We start from the raw sequence: 17749 nt of genomic DNA, 5'->3' as shown, positions 1-17749 counted from the left end.
GGTTGGAGGTGGGGGGGATAAATAAATAAATCTTAAAAAAAAATAAGACATGATGGTGAAAGTTGGAATAGGATTTGGCCATACTGGGCACCTGGTCACCAGGGTTGCTGTAAACTCCAGCAAAGTATGGGTTGGTGCCATTAATGACCCTTTCATTGAACATGGTCTGCATGCATGTTCCAGTATGATTCCACCCATGGCAAGTTCAAAGGCACCGCCAAGGCTGAGAACAGGAAGCCATCGATGGGAATCTCATCACTATCTTCCAGAAGCGAGATCCCATCAACATCAAATGGGGTGTTGCTGGTGCTGAATATGCTGTGGAGTCCACTGGTGTCTTCGCAACCCTGGAGAAGCCTGGGGCTCACTTTAAGAGTGGCGCCAAGAATCATCATCTCTGCCCCTTCACAGATACCCCCATGTTTGTGATGGTCAAGAACCATGAGAAGTATGATTCTTAAGATCATCAGCAATGCTTCCTGCACTACCAACTGCCTGGGACGATGGGCCAAGATCATCCACCAACTCTGGCATCATGGAAGGATTCATGATCACCATCCACACCATCAATGCCACCCAGAAGACTCTGGATGGCCCCTCCAAGAAAATGTGGCAGGATGACCATGGGACTGCCCAGAACATCATCCCTGCATCTACCAGCACCGCCAAGGCTACAGGCAACATTATACTAGAGCTGAATGGGAAGCTCACTAGCAGGGCCTTCGATGTTCCCATCCCCAATGTGTCCATCATAGATCTGATCTGCCTTCTGGAGAAAGTGGCCAAATATGATGACATCAAGAATGTGGTAAAGCAGATGTCAGAGGGTCCCCTAAAGGGCATCCTGGGCTACAGTGAAGACCAGGTTGTCTCTTGCAAGTTTAACAGTGATGCCATTCTTCCACTTTTGATGCTGGAGCTGGCACTGCCCTCAAAAATCACTTCATCAAGCTCATTTCCTGGTATGACAAATGAATTTAGTTACAGCAACAGAGTGGAAGACCTATGGTCCACATGGCCTACAAGAAGTAAAAGCCCCCTGGACCATCAGCCCCAACAACAGCATGAGAGGAAGAAAAAAGCTGTCAGCTGCTGGGAAGTCCTAACCCCAACGTGATCTCCCAACACTGAGATTCAACCATCCTCCACAGCTTCTATCCGAGACCCTCTCAAGAAGGGGAGGACTTCAGAGAGCCCTATCTTATCATGTACCATCAATAAAGTACAATGTACCCACCTCCCTAAAAAATATTAGGATCAGTTCCTCTTTCTTGATCCTGGGAGCAAACTCTATACTCTAGCTATCTCTGTATCCTTAGATCCAATAGAGTGCTTGGCATATAGCAAATTCAAGTATGGAATGAATAATTTCAGATACAGGAAAAAGTTGACAAAGGGCATCTGGTGTTGGTTCTCTCTTGTATTCATGTCCCACTTCCCAAAAGCCCCTTAATTATGTTTCAGGATCCAGGGGTTCAGAAATAATGGATTCTATCCCAGGTTCCAAGAGTGGAGAGCAAGGCCTAGCTATGCCATCAGGGCATCCTATGTTCTCTGCCACAGTAACCAGTTCAAGATGGACATGTGACCTATGCCAGCCCAAGCAGAGTAAATATCAGGACTACTGTTGCTGGGAAAGCTAGGATCAAGGCATCTCTCTTGCCCTAGATGGTGTGGCATATGGATGTGATTTTGGGAAATATTAAAACTTGATAAAGCCCAAACACAGAGGAGAGGAGAATCAAGAGAAATGCAGGGAAACAGACTTGGCCCAGTGGTTACCGTCTACCACATGGGAGGTCCACGGTTCAAACCCCGGGCCTCCTTGACCTGTGTGCAGCTGGCCCATGCGCAGTGCTGATGCGCACAAGGAGTGCCATGCCACGCAGGGGTGTCCCCCGCGTAGGGGAGCCCCACGCGCAAGGAGTGCACCCGTGAGGAGAGCCGCCCAGCGTGAAAGAAAGTGCAGCCTGCCCAGGAATGGCGCCACCCACACTTCCCGTGCCACTGACGACAACAGAAGCAGACAAAGAAACAAGACGCAGCAAACAGACACAGAGAACAGACAACCGGGGGAAGGGGGGGGAATTAAAAAAATAAATAAATCTTTTTTAAAAAAAAGAGAGAAATGCAAAGAAATATAACTGGAGCCCTGATGACACCATGAATCTTTTGGTCAATCCATACTCAAAGCCTGCTCTATTTCTGGGCTTGTCAATTATATGAATCAATAAAGTCTCTTTATTGTTTAATTCCACTTGAATACTTTTTGTTACTTGCAACGGAAAGTATCTTAACTGATGAAAAAGGTGAATGTGGAGGAAGGTTTCAAAAGTTTGAAGAATGTAATTTGATAGTTGGGAAAAAGTAATACAATCATAAAAAGGCAAGAAAGGAAAAAGGAACAGAGAAAAGAACATATGCAAGGAAATAAGGAAAGATTCAAGTAAGAACAATGAAGAAAATGTAAGAAAGATGAAAAATACATTTCTGCTTTCAACATGCTTACCTATTCAAAACTCCATTGGAAACTAGAGCTTCCTTAGGATGGAAATACTTGTAATATACATTTCTAACCACAGCATCTTTAAGGGGAAAAAAGGGGAAAGTTTATTTTAGATTAGGAATACATTTGATTTTAAATTCATGCAAACTTTGAACTGAAAGGAACCCTGGAACTCTGTTCCAATCCTTCTTATTTTTTTATAATGGCTTTATTGAGATATAATTCACTTAGCATAAAATTCACCTATTTTAAGTATTCAATGAAGAGTTTTTAGCATATTCAGAGTTGTACAACCATTACCACAATCAATTTTATAACACTTTCACTATCCCATTAGCAATCACACGCCATTCCTCCTCCTCCTAGCCCTGGCAACAACTAATTTGCCTTCTGTCTCTATAGATTTGCCTATTATGGACATTTCATATAAATGGTACCATACAATATGTGGTTTTTTGGTACTGGCTTCTTTCACTTAACGTAATGTTGTTGCTCTTTAGGAGGTACAGGGATTAAACTCCGGACCTCATACATGGGAAGTAGGCACTCAACCAGTGAGCCTCATACAGTCCCCAATGAGAGTTGGTTTTTTGGTTCGTTTGTTTTTTAAGAGGTACTAGGGATTAAACCTGGAACTTCGTACATGGGAAGCAGGCACTCAACTACTTGAGCTACATCACTCCCCACATAACATTTTCATTCATTTATTTGTTTGTTTTTAGGAGGTACTGGGAATTGAACCCAGGACCTCATACATGGGAAGTAGGCACTCAACCACTGAACTACCTCCACTCCCCAATGAGAGCGGGTTTTTTCATTTGTTTTTTAAGAGGTACCAGGGATTAAACCTGGAACCTCATACATGGAAAGCAGACACTCAACTACTTGAGCTACATCCACTCCCCACATAACGTTTTCATTCATTTTTTTGTTTGTTTTTAGAAGGTGAGGTACTAGGGACTGAACCCAGGACTTCGAACAGGTGAAAGAGGCACTCAACTACTTGAGCTGTATCTGCTCCCTGTTTTCATTCCTTTTTATTGATGAATAATATTCCACTGTAAGGCTATAGCTCTTTTTATCTGTTGATCAATTGACAGACATTTGAGGTGTTTCGACATTTTAATTATAAATAATGCTGCTACGAACATTCATATACAAGTTTTTGTGTGAACATAAGCTTACATTCCTCTTCAATATCTAGAAATGGAATTGCTGGATCATAAAGTAAGTCTATGTTTCACCTTCTGAGAAACTGCCAGACTGCTTTCCACAGTGGCTACACCATTTTATATTCCTAACAGCAGTGTATGAAGGTTCCAATTTATCCACATATTCATCAACACTTGTTCATGAATACGTGGATCTGTCTCTTGGATTACAGCCATTCTAATGAACGCAAAAGAGTATCTCAATGTGGTTTCAATTTGCATTTCTCTAAAGGCTAATGATTTTGAGTACCTTTTTATGTGCTTACTGACCACTTGTATATTGTTGAAGAATTGTCTGTTCAAATCCTTTGCCCAGTTTTTAATTGGGCCATTTGTCTTTTTACTGAGTCGTAAGAGTTATATACTACAGATAAAAGTCCCTCATCAGATATATGATCTGCAAAAATTTTCTCCTACTCTGTGAGTTGTCTTTTCAGTCTCTTGCTGGGATCACTCTCTTCACTTTCTTTGATGGGGTCATTTTATAAACAGAAGAAGACCAGGCCCAGAAGGCTCAGATTGCTGATAAGACCAGGATGCAGGCCCGTACAGCCTCAGCCCAGAGCTTTTTCCATTGTACCACTGAGCTGAGAGTATTATGAGGTGAGCAATAAATAGGAAATTTATTTTTTAAAATTACCATTATTAACCATGATTCCATATTCTTCTAGTAGAAAGTTAATATTGGTGTCAAATCTGGATTCTCCACCTTCTCCTAGCATTACAAGAATATCTCCACCACCATCAAGATATTTCTTCAGGACTTCAAACTATACAAAGGAAAAAAAAAAAATCTATGAATATACCCAAAAGACTGTCTGAAGTACTATGAACGAGACATTTTAGATAGCTGGAAAATAAATATTTCAAATCTATAAGGCACTCAGATTCAAATATATGTAGGATAATTTAAAATTTATTCTCTACATAGAATTTCCACACGTTATTAAGCATAAGGCTTCAAAATACTAAAAGTGAATTGATAATTTCTAAATTGATGTATGAAAAGCAAACAGCAGAAAACTATCATGAAGTTTTCCTAATGAGGAAGCTCACAGTTCTCCTGCTCTCTCCTCACAGCCCCCAAGGATATCAGGATAAAAGTATTTTATAGCACCCCCAAGGGGGAATTCTGTTCAAGGCCACTGACTGACCAAATCATGGTGAATAATAAATGTTGTCTGCTTCTCTCCTGGGATACTTCCTCTTCTTTCACAAAGTTGGGGAAGGGAAAAAAATGTAGGACTGGATCTTGCTCTCCTTCTCATGGTCCAGCCTGGTGAAACAGCAGGATACCTTGGCCTGTCTCAGTCTAGGGGCTACTCTGGCCCAACCCCACCTTAACCTCCCTTCTCCTCACAGCCACCCCTGAAAATTAAGGCACTTCGTACAAGTCTCTGGGAGATAGGCTCTTGCTGTGCTTGGGTTCTGCATTTATCAGTCCTTGTCTCTTCCATGAAATAGAGAAACAGCTTAATTTTAAATGGAATTTTCCTATTTTCCAAGCAAAAATATTATAGCAAAGTAGTATGGGTAATACTTAATTAGCTCTCATTATGTGTCTGGCACACTGTGCTAACACTTTAGATGGATTATCTTGGTTAATCCTCACAATAAGTCCATGATGTATTTACAATTACTTCCCATTTTTATAGATAAGGAAAAAAGGGAGATGAACTGACTCCCTTAAGGCAGGCTACTCAGTAAGTGGTGATGTGAGATTTGAATCTAGGAACTCTGATTTCAGAGCTCATGCTCCTAACCATCTCCCTATATTCATGCTTTACAGTAGTTTTTACCTCAGCTGCAGTAAATTTTTCCCTTGGCCCGGCTGTAATCCAGAGTTTCACCCCAATTAGCTTCTCAGATGTGATTTCATCTTTTAAGCTGGAAATATGATTTCAAAAGCAAATGTTAGATCCATAATTTAAAACAATTTATGAATTACTTAAGCCTGTAAACTATCTGGAACTATAAGTCCCAGAGACCCAGAGATAAAGGGCTTAGAAGTAACTGGTCCTCTTTCCCAAATGAGAATCCTCTCTACAGGCCTGTCCCAGAGCCATTTAGGCATCCAAATTAAATTATGCTACAATAAAGGGAAGTCCTCCAATGACCTAATTACTGCTACCATTTGCTTCTATGATACTTGTCCCTAGGACCCAGTAAACACACACACAGAAGATATCCACATTTTAAAAATTTTATTGAAGTAATCATTCATATTCACAAACATACATAATAAGTATATAGTAATAGTTGTGAATTATAAAACAAACATGCATATATCATCATACAGGGCTCCCATGCATCACTTCACCACTGACATCTTGCATTGTTGTCAAACATTAGTTACAAACTATGAAAAAACATCATTAAAATATTACTACTAACTATAGCCCATATTTTACATTTGGTGTATTTTTCCCCCAATCCACTTGATTAACACCCTGAATTAGTATTATATATTTGTTATAGTTCATGAGAAAATATTCTTTTATTTGTTTTAACCACAGTCCACCTTCCACTACAGGATTCATTGTGTTATATAGTATCGTGCCTTGTACAATCCATTTAAATTGTACATTCTGTGGCCCTCATTTTCAACACAGTTATGCTGTCATCGCCTCAGTCAATTTTAGAATATTTTCATTACTGCAAAAGGAAAAATCCCATACCCCCTATATCCCCTTATTGTTGTCCCTTAGAATTGACATAATTTCTTCTTTGCCATTGCTGCAAAAATAATTCAATATTACTGTTAACTATCATACAAAAGTTACATTAGTTGTAATTTTCCTGTGTATTGCCATATTCTTAATACTTGGTAAAAGAAGAACATTATTATATTTATACTATTAAGCAAAATCTTCATCCACCACCGAAATCACTATTATACAGTAAGTCCCTAGATTATCCTCTAGCTTCCTTTCAACTGACTTTTATGCCCCTAGACTACCCCTTTCAGCCACAATCACATTTGTAAATCAGCAGTGTTAGTTATACTACCTATATGTGTTACCATCAACTCTATTCATTTCCACATTTTTACAATAAGCCTTATTAAAAATTCTACATACATTAAACATCAGCTACCATTCTCAACCTACATTCTATCTCCCAGTAACCTATACTCTATAGAGTTTACCTCCACGAGTTTACTCATCATATTTAGTATTACCATATTTGCATATTTAGTATCATATTTATATTAGTGAGACAATACAATATCTATCCTTTTATGTCTTATTTCACTCAACAATATGCCCTCAAGTTTCATCCATGTTATCACAGGCATTCCAAATTAATTGCTTTTCACAGCTAAGTAGTATTATATGTATATACCACATTTTGTTTATCCATTCATCAGTTGATGGACACTTGGGTTGTTTCCATATTTTAGCAATTGTGAATAATGCTGCTATGAACATCAGTATGAAAATGTCAGTTCACGTCCTTGCATTCAGTTTTTTAAATTTTTATTTCTCTCCCCTCCCCCCCATTGTCTGCTCTGTCCATTTGCTATGTGTTCTTCTGTGTCCACCTGCATTCTTGTCAGGTGGCACTGGGAATCTGTGTCTCTTTTTGTTGCGTCATCTAACTGCGTCAGCTCTCCATGTGTACGGAGCCACTCCTGGGCGGGCTGACCTTTTTTTGCGTGGGGCAGCTCTCCTTGCAGGGCTCACTCCTTGCACACAGGGCACCCCTACATGGGGGACCCCTGCGTGGCACAGCACTCGAGAGTTCGGTAGCGAACTCTGGACCTCCTATATAGTAGGCAGATGCTCTATTAGTTGAGCCACATCTGCTTCCCTCAGTTCTTTTGAATATACCCCTAGTAACGGGATTGCTGGATCATACAGCAGAACTATATTCAGCTTCTCGAGATACTGCCAAACTGTCTTCTACAGTCTATTCTACATCCCCCCCCAACAGGGAAGGAGTGTTCCTATTTCTCCACATCCTCTCCAGTACTTGTAGTTTTGGTTTTTTGTTTTGTTTTAATAATGGCTATTCTGTAAGGTGTGAAATGATATCTCATTGTAGTTTTGATCTGCATTTCCCTAATAGATGGTGATATTGAACATCTTTTGATGTGTTTTTTTGGCCATTTGTATTTCCTCTTTGGACAAATGTCTATTCAGGTCTTTTGCCCATTTTTAAATTGGGTTGCTTGCATTTTTATCATGGAATTGATCTCCTTACACAAATGAAAATCAAACTCTTATTGGAGATGTGGTTTCCAAATATTAGTATTTTCTCCCACTGGGTAGGCTGCCTTTTTACTTTCCTGACAGTCTTTTGAAGATTCAAAGTGTTTAATTTTGAGAAGGTCTTTTATCCATTTTTTCTTTTGTTGCTCATGCTTTCGGTGTAAGGTTTAAGAAACTACCACCTACCACAAGATCTTGAAGATGTTTCTCTATATTTTCTTATAGTACTTCCATGGTTGTAGCTTTTATATTTAAGTCCTTGATCTATTTTGAGTTAATTTTTGTTTAATGTGTGAAATAGGGGACTTTTTTCTTTCTTTTGGATATGGATACCCACTTCTCCTGGCACCATTTGTTGAAAGGACTATTCTGGCGCAGCTGGATGGGCTTGACAGCCTTGTCAAAAATCACTTGAGTGTAGATGTGAAGGTCTATTTCTGAATTCTCATTTCAGTTCCATTGGTTAATATGCATCTTTAAGCCAGTACCATACTGTTTTTCTTTTAGGTTTTTCACCACTGTAGCTAAGTAATATGCTTTAAAATCCTCCAACTTTGTTGTTCTTTTTCAAGATACTTTTGGCTTTTTGGGGCTCCTTAGCCTTCCTGATTTTATTTATCTGCATCTTCTCTCTTTTTTTCTTGGTCAATCTAGCTAAAGGTTTGTCAATTTTGTTGACCTTCTGGAAGAACCAACTTTTGGTTTTGTTCATTCTATTGGGTTTTTTTGTTTTCAATTTCATTTATTTCTGCTCTTATCTTTATTATTTCCTTACTTCAGCTTGGTTTGGTATTAGTTTGCTGTTCTTTTTCTAGTTCCTTCAGATGTGCAGTTAGGGCATCCGGATTTTTGGTTTGTTCCTTTGGCTGGGCCATCTCTTCCTTTTTCCTAGTATGGCTGGTGATTTTCTGCTGATGTCTAGGCATCTGATTATATTGGTGAATTCATCTGATAGTCAATTTCTCTTTCTTGCCTAGGGGTTTTGTTTCATAGCTCTTCTTTGATTTTAGGTTCAATTTATTTCTAAGTTTTTTATATTTGCCCAGTTTAAGTTATCAAAATAGAGCCAGGAGCCCACTAATGTGGCACAGGTCAGGTCCAGAGGGTTTGGGACTTAAGAGTCTCCAAAAAGTGTGTAGTTGTTTTTTTCCTGCAATTTCCCAACCTGACAGTAGATGGCACTCTCTGGTGAATTTTTCACAGCAGTATCTCTTTCAACCCCCACTTGCCCAGGATTCTGGTCAGGCCAGAACCAAGATTCAAAGCAGTCTCTGCTGGCCAAACTCAAACAAGAGAAACCACTCTCTGCCTTTTCCCACACTCACACTCTTCCCAGGAAGGAAGATGTCTGCTGCCGTCTCAGTATGCTGCAGGGAGCCATGGGTTTTACACAGGCTGTTCACCTTGAAGAGGGGAACAGGTGCTGTTCCCAGCTGCAGAAGCCAGCAACTCATAGTTTTTGCCTCAACTTCATCTCTCCATCCCTGACCCTCCAGGAAATGTGTAGCACTCTCCTGTCCTAAGATCCCCAAAGACATTTCCTTGGACAGCTTTTTGCCCTTCCTCCATTGTTTTTTTTTTTTTTTAAGATTTATTTATTTCTTCCCCATCCCCTCCTCTTGCCCTGCTGTTTTTGCTGTCTGTGTTGTTTTTTCTTCTCATTTTCTCTCCTCTAGGATTCACCAGGATCTGATCCTGGAGACCCCTGATGTAGAGAAAGGTTCCCTGTCAACTGCGCCTTCTCTCCTGGATTCCGCTGCACTTCACCTTGACAGTCCCCTTGTCTCTCTTTTGATGAGTCATCATCTTGCTGCATGACTCACTTGCGCAGCACTGGCTTACCACGCGGGCACTCAAGTGGGCACTGGCTTACCATGCAGGCACTCACATAGGAACTGGCTCACTACGTGGGCACCTGCACAAGCACTGGCTTGCCATGTGGGCACGTTTTCTCTTCTTCTTTTTCACCAGGAGGCCCCAGAGATTGAACTCAGGTCCTCCCATATGGTAGGAGGAAGCTCTATCACTTAAGCCACATTCACTCCTCCTTCCATTGTTTTCTTTTCTTTTCTTTTTCATTATGGCACATTCATTGCATTTGGTGAATGCATTTTGGAGCACTGCTACAATGAATGGATTATAGTTTACATTGTAGTTTACACTCTCCCCCAGTTCATTCAGTGGATTATGGCAGGATATGTAATGTCCAGCATCTGTCCCTGCATTATCATTCAGGACAACTCCAAGTCCCGAAAATGCCCCCACACCACACCTCTTCTACCCTTTCCCTGCCCTCAGCAACTCTGGTGACCACCATCTCCACATCAATTTCTTCCATTGCTAAAATCACAATAGTTCTATAGTAGAATACCAGTAAATACATTCTAATCCAATTTTATTCCTCTATCCTTTGGACCCTGGATGGCAATGTCCACTCCATCTCTAAATCATGAGGGGGCTTAGATCCCACATGGCTGATGGTTGCAATTCTCCTACTTGCAGTTGTAGACTCTCTTGGTTCCCTGGTGTGGTGGTTGACCTTCCTCACCTCCCTGTTAGCTGACCTAGGTAAGTCCAAACAACCAGAGAGTAGGTATTTCAACTCTGCTAAGGTTCAGGGCCCAGCTGGCACATGGATAGGCAAGAGATTCAAGTCTCCTGTGCATACACCAACCCCAGCGCCAACCACAGGTTCAGTACAAGTGGAAGAAGAGGCATGTGTAGAGAGGTCACATCTGAGTCCAACTCCATCACACTCAGGAACACAAATTACAAAGTAGGGCCCACTGAAAAGGCACTGTACTCCACAGTTATCTGCCATGACCAAAGAACCTGTGTGTCTCTGTAGCCCTTAGGAGCACCAGTACCTGGGGTTGTATCTACTTTGTTGGTCTCTGGAATCCTACTGAGACATGCGTAATCGCGACCCTTCTGATGATCTCCCGATTCATTTTGAACATTTTGAAGTCTCTTAGCCATATAAGCTCACTTTTCCCCTTTTATTCAAGGTCTTTTTCTAGTTGCATCACCAGCTGGTGATTGGTAGTAATCCCTTGGCGCCAGGGAGGCTCATCCCTGGGAGTCGTGTCCCATGCTTGGGGGAAGGGTAATGCATTTACTTGCTGAGTTTGGCTTAGAGAGTAGCCACATTTGAGCAACATGGAGGCTCTCAGGAGATAACTGTTAGGCACCCTGCAGCTCTAGGCCTAGTTGAAATTTCAAGCACAAAGGCTCATAAGCATAGTCATCAGTATCAAGGGCCCATCATCAGACCATCCTTCTTCACTGCTTTTTGCCCTTTCACTTTGGGGACTGTTGTTGTTCCATTGGGGAATGAGACAGAGCTCCCCGAGCTGGGAACTCCGTACTCCCTCAGTTGTCGTGTGTAACTCTAGCTACTATGACAATACCCAACGAATATCTGATCATTTTTACATATCTTATATACATGCCCTGGAGAAGTCCTTCCCAACCATGTGTCCCCAATCAATCACACTCCACACCAGTGCTCCTCCCCTGCCACAGTTGAACCTCTCTGTGATCCAAAACTTCTTCAAAAATGAAGCCTAACATATTGCCAAATTCAATTAGTAGGAAAATGAAATAGTAATGACAGGTTTAAGGTTAGAAATAGAATACATACTAATTTAGAAAAAACTAAAATAAAGTAAAAAATAAATTGGGGTATTAAAATATGAAAAATATCATAAAACTTTTTTTTTTATGTTTTGCCTTTGATCGCTGTACTAGGTGTTGTCCCATATGTACAGTGGAAAGGCAATCTCTTCCATTCCATCCTCATGTCTACATCCTGTTTTTTTTTTAATATTTAAATTTTGTCTTCAAAAAGTTTTAGATCACAGTAAAGTCACATATACAATAAAGGGGACTCCCATATACCCAACATCAAACCCTCTTCCCCCTTCCCCGGCAATGATCTTTTTACATGTGAATGTTATATTTGCTACAGTTATCCGTTGTTTTTTAAGAGCATTGAGCCCTGCCTACCTACTCTGATGCCATCTTCCCAGAAGTGAGATATTTGCATTTTATTCTCATTTTTCCTTTTTCTAAAATGAATTACTGACCCAAATTAATATATTTGCATGGCTTTAATATCAATTACAAAAGGAACCTGAAAAAGCCTCTAACCTCTTAAAAAACTGCATATATATAATTAAAACAATTTTTTGGTTTGTGATTTGGGAAACAATTTAATGATATGCTAATTGCCAGTTTTCAAAAGAGATATTTTAATAATGTTCTTTACTTCTGAATGATATTTAAATTGAGTTCTGCTGACCTAAACAATCTATCTTACATAAGTAAAAGAAAGACTTCTCAGTTTTACCAGCAGGCTATTATCATCACTTAGAAAAAGAGTACACACAGTTACCTCTGAATCTTCCAATTACTCCGAAGTCTTTTCTGCATGGATTTATAGCCAGTGTTGGTAGTAAATATCTCCTTTTTGGATGCATTGAAAAGAATGGTGCTCCGAGGCTCTTTCTCCATGGTTATCTTAAGGAAAAAAAGAAGGGATCAGAAAGAGGACAATAAAACAATATTCTAAGGGAAGCGCATTTGCCTTAACTGACAGAGCAACCACCCATCGCATGGGAAGTTCAGGTTTCAAACCCAGGACCTCCTGACCAGTGTGGTTAGCTGGCCCACACACAGTTCTGATGCGCACAAAGAGTGCCCTGTTTGGCAAGGGTGTCCCCCGCATAGGGGAGCCCCATGCGCAAGGAGTGCGCCCCATAAGAAGAGACACCTCACACAAAAAAAGTGCAGCCTGCCCAGGAGTGGTGCTGCACACATGGAGAGTTGATGCAGCAAGATGATGCAACAAAAGAGACACAGATTCCCAGCGCTGCTGACAAGAATACAAGTGGACACAGAAGAACACAGAGCGAATGGACATCTGGGAGTGGGGAGGGGGAGAGGTGGAGAGAAATAAATAAAAAATAAATCTAAAAAAAAAAAAAAAAAAACCTGTACAAGAAAGATCCCAAAAGGAATAGTTGCCTTGCACTTCCTCTATTTTATGGAGAAAAAATATATTGGGGCAACCTAGCTGTGAAACCCCATAATTCTCAAAAGTTAAAAGAGAAATGCATAATCATAGCTGCAAAAATCTAAGGCTAAACCCAGCCCACCCCGAACTTTTGTCTCTTGCTCTCAGTTCCCACCACCCCACCTCCATGACCCTGCCCTGCCATCACTTACCCTGTGTCCTCAGACCATGTTTTCAACCTGATTCCTTACTATTAATTGCATTTATTAACTTATAACTATATTTTAAGAACTACGATCTTACTATATGCACTGTTCACAACACACATTTAACCAATCATGTACTGACTGGCACCTTGTTTTTTCTCCAAAACTTTTTGCCCATCAAACAATACTACAAACATCCCTGAACATGTTTTTGTGCATTTTGCTTATCTGTAAATTCCTACCTGTTGAATGGCTAAGTAAATTATTTCCAAACTGACCTCCAAAATATTGTACTAATTTATATTTCCACTGACACAATATAATTTGTTTCCACTCAATCTTTTCATTTTTGCAAATAAAACAGGCCAAAAAACAACCTTCATTATAGTACAGTTTGCATTTTTAATTAGTGTGATAGCCTTCTTTGCTATGCATATTGGGCCTTTGTATTTCTTCTGAGTTTCTTGCTCACGTACCCTGCTGTCATTTTTCTCTATTGAGTTTCATATTTTTCTAACTGATAATTAAACAAATACTTTCTTCCTTTTATTTGTCTTTAGACTCAGCTTCTGGTAGCTCTTTTGCTTTGGTTTGATTTTTTACAGGCCATACAGAAAGTTTTAACTTTTATAAAGCAAGGTATAAATGTTTTTCTTTCTGGTTTCTGGACTGTGTGACATATTTGAAAAGGCTTTTGCCATGTTTAGATTATAAATACATCCAACAATGTTTTCTTTGAGTACATTCATGTAACTCTTTTTCAACATTTAAATTTAAGGCCACACAGAATTTATTATTGTGCTCAAAATGAGCTACATTATGATTTTTCTTAATTACTAGCAAGCTGAACAACAACAATCCACCTTTTCTATGCTGATTTGAAATGCCACCATGACTCTATAAAATCTAATATATATTTGGGTCTTATTCTGAACTCCATTATGCTTTGTCTGCCTATGAGTTCCTGCCCAGTTTCACACTATTTTAATTACTATCACTTTAAAATATTATAATATCTGGTGGCATTATAATTTCCCTTATCATCCTTAATTTTCGTAATTTTCCTGCCTAGTCTCACATATCTATTCTACCAGATAAACTTTAAAATCATTTTGTCAAGCTAAGTGAAAAAAAAACTCCCCTCATGATCCCACCGACACAGCTGTCTTTTTATGTTCCTTCCCATTCGTATGCACACTTGTTTTCATGTTGTGTACCTACACTATTATATTCTGCTTTTCCAAGTTCCTAAAAGAAGCTTTCGTGATTAGGTTAGGGGTTGCATGATCTGTTGTGTAGTTATGCCATAACGAATTCAACCATTGATTTCACTGGACATCTTTGCAATTTTTTTCCATGATAAATATTATTGGAATTTACATATTTCTGCATTTTGCCACTAATGGCTTATTCCCATTGGACAGATTGCTAGGAGCAGGATTCCTAGGAAAGGCGGATAAACTCCTTTTGAACTTTCATGGCTCCTAAAAGGAGAGAGTAATGAAAGCTACACTTAAAGTAAACAGCTTATTGTAGACCAGCCTCTAGTAAAAGCAACAAATCCGGCTTTCTGGTCTGTCAGAATTACCCAGAACTGGGTTTCCTCGGGGCTAGAAAACAATTTTAAAAATAAAAAAAGACCAATATTTGGAATAGCACTATCCTCTCACTTTCTCTTCAATAATTCCACGGGTCAAGATAATTTCCCAGATGATGGATGGAAAGACCATGGATAGCAGCAACGACACAACAGAGACCAAGATCTTTAGGAGTCTTCATGCAAACCGTCTTTCACACTCCGCAGGACGGCTAAGCCTCTGTGCAACCCGAGGCAACGGAGATTCGGGCCCAGTCCGAGCTCTGGCATCCAGGCCTATACTGGCACCCCCCTTAGTAGACCCGGCGTACAGCGGATTTTCCACAAGACAGGCCCACAGGCCACGAAGGCAGACTGGCGAGGCCCTCATCGGCTCCGACGCCGCCCCAATGGCCGACCGGCACATCCCAGTCAAAGCCCTTCTTACCTGAGGCCCAGTGTCCACCATCTTCACCTGACGCCACCCAGCATCCCGCGGCCAGGTATCCAAGGACCGCTTAGCAACCCTAGAGGCGTTCAGACGCGCTGGGAGAGCGTGACCCGGACGCGGATCTACATCCGGAGCGGCGTGATGACGTCATCGAACGGTCACCAGTTCGACACCTGCTTTCGCTCCACGGAACTGCGACAGGGGTTGACGGCCGGAAGGAGGAATAGAGGGCGGGACTAAGGTTGGACTGTACCATTATTTTGGCTGGGAGGTAAATCCAACGACAAGAAGATTAACTTTTCGCCAAAGACATTTAATTTGTCCATTAATATAAGTCGTCACTAAAAATTGATAAAAACCTGGTATGTACCAAAGGCCCAAACTCCGCTACGCCCCAAAGAAACTAGCAAGGAGCAGAGGGACGTAGGCGTAGAGCTGCAGGCTTGGGAAGAGGACCCGCTGTGGGTGACGTGAGTCGCGTAGTGAGGAGTTCGGCGCTCTGCGAAGCCAGAAAGGCTTCCTGAGGAGGCTGACGAGGAAAAGGATGGACAGGTTAAATGGTAATACGATATAGTTCTTTTTCTTTTATTAGTTCCGCATCATTGAGCGCCCACAGTTCCAGGCCCTTGTGGAGTACCAGGGATAAGCGGTGAACCTGCCCCCTGGGCGTCCACGGGCGGGAAGTTAGACCTTGGCCAGAGCCTACAGAAATGTAAAAATATAAACTCTGTTAAGGGAGCTGTCAGGCCCCGGAGCTGGGAAGGAAAGTCACCCTTATTGGGCAGAAAATCTGAAAGGAAGCGCTTTTATTGGGTAGGAATCTGAAGGAAGAGCGGTATTCATTAGGCAAGGCTTGAGGAAGGGCATTTGCCACATACAGACTGCCTTGCCATCGCCATGAAAATAAGGCATTGGACGCATGTAACCACAAACAAGCCACTGTTTGTAAAGTGCTCCGTGCCAGCCTTTAGAGAGGTGTGGACTTGTGTGCAATGCTCCTGCAGCCTCGCTAGCTAGCCCATACCGATGAAGCGGACGTCTGACGATTTTGACTTACCTTTGTTAGTTTCAACATGTACAAAGAATTGTAGGATATTATACAACTCTTGTTGCCTTTTCACAACTACTGTCACTGGAGAGTGATAGTGGAGAGCAGAGTGATAGAGTTCTCTTCCTGGAGATGCTGTATTTTGGTGCACATTTGGATAAATATAACTTGCAGGCAGGGATACAAATGAAGTAGTACTATATTCCCACTGCCCCTTGAAGATTGGGACAGGGCTTGGGGATCCTTCTGCCTCATGTGCAGTCAGTGCCTGGGATTTTTCTGCCTGATAATGCAGTCATCAGTGTTTACTAGAAGACCAAAAGAGTTCCTGCCCTGAGCACTTCTGCTGCTGGAGGTCATAGAAAGGGAAAGGACTTTAGAAAAAGCTGCCACTAAGTTCAGTTTCCAGTTCTGCCTCAACCGGCTGCGTGACCTTAAACAGTTGCTTAATTTTTCTAAGCTAGTGTTTCCTTATCTATAAAGTGAGGTTAATAATTCTTAAATGCTGGGTTATTGTGAGGATTATAGATAATGCATATAAAAGAGAGTACTCGATAAATATAGGCGTAGCATGATCAATTCAACTGCAGTGGGTTTTTTTTTCATGTTTATTTGCTATCCTGGTTAAATCTTTAGTGATTTTACAGTCTTAGAATAGATATTCATTATGTGTTTCACAACCCATATCTGATTGTGTACTTTTGACATCCTGATGATTCCACTTTTTTTTCCCTTTTATTGGAAGGGGGTGGTTTGGAACTTGGGCCTCTCCCTGGTCATGTTCCACATTTGTCAATTAACCGATGTTATGAAGGTGGAAATCAGAGTTGTTGTTTTTTTCAGAGTTCTTCATCACATATCGGAGGTTATCAGTACTTCCTAAACTAGCTTTAATCTCTGATAGGTCTGTGTCATTGGCGTTTTTCCCATGATCTCCCAGCCTCATCCCATAATTCCTGGGGCATGGGCTGGTGGGCAAAAATAGAGGGAAAGAGAGTGAGCCTAAGTGAGGCAAAAAAGGCAGTAAAGTCACTAGCACACACTAATCCTCTCAGAAAGTCTCCTTTTGTTCCTAAACCAAAAAATATGGCCACCATGAATTAAGTGACAAACTGTTAGCAGAAGACTCTGGGTTCTGTGCTTCTAGAGATTCTAGGCTTGCGTCACATAAAAGAATTTAAGACATGCCATAGGGTAGGCAAGGGAGTTAAGACTTTATTAAGAAAGAAGAAAAGACTACACAGTCCTAGACATGGACTTCAGGCATGCTACAGAATGAGTTATGTGTGTGGGGCCCCAGGTCAGGCCTTTTTAAAGTCTTTCCTTCTCTCCTTTCATAATGTTGGGGAGGGGCCCCAGCTGTTTGCTGTTCTGATTGGTTGCCACACCTGTTAATTTTCAGGAGGCCAATGGTGATGTTTTTGTTTAAAGGTATTCAGAGCTTCCCCTTTACCCTGGAAAGAGTTCCAAATGAGATCTCATGATCAGAATCTCATGGAGTCTTTCTGGCAGCCTTCCCC

The 17749-nt window shown here is 41.0% G+C and overlaps 1 protein-coding gene across 2 annotated transcripts in view; it reads right to left on the bottom strand.

Moving 5' to 3' along the window:
* The window catches only part of IFT52 (intraflagellar transport 52), a 65112-nt gene extending 49737 nt beyond the window's left edge, over positions 1-15375 (bottom strand). The window contains exons 1-5 of one of the 2 annotated variants that reach the window (XM_004474631.4): positions 15179-15375; positions 12328-12452; positions 5517-5604; positions 4358-4487; positions 2510-2585 (exon numbers count right to left, since the gene is read on the bottom strand). In XM_004474631.4, coding sequence (XP_004474688.1) covers positions 2510-2585; positions 4358-4487; positions 5517-5604; positions 12328-12452; positions 15179-15199 — 440 coding nt within the window. In that variant the 5' untranslated portion in view covers positions 15200-15375. The remainder of the gene's footprint in view (positions 1-2509; positions 2586-4357; positions 4488-5516; positions 5605-12327; positions 12453-15178) is intronic. The other variant, XM_071211723.1, reaches the window with a different exon arrangement.
* Positions 15376-17749: the final 2374 nt, after the last annotated feature.

The sequence above is a fragment of the Dasypus novemcinctus genome, chromosome 24, assembly GCF_030445035.2.
Source record: "Dasypus novemcinctus isolate mDasNov1 chromosome 24, mDasNov1.1.hap2, whole genome shotgun sequence".
NCBI lineage: Eukaryota > Metazoa > Chordata > Mammalia > Cingulata > Dasypodidae > Dasypus > Dasypus novemcinctus.
This window is presented reverse-complemented; position numbering and strand designations above follow the sequence as displayed.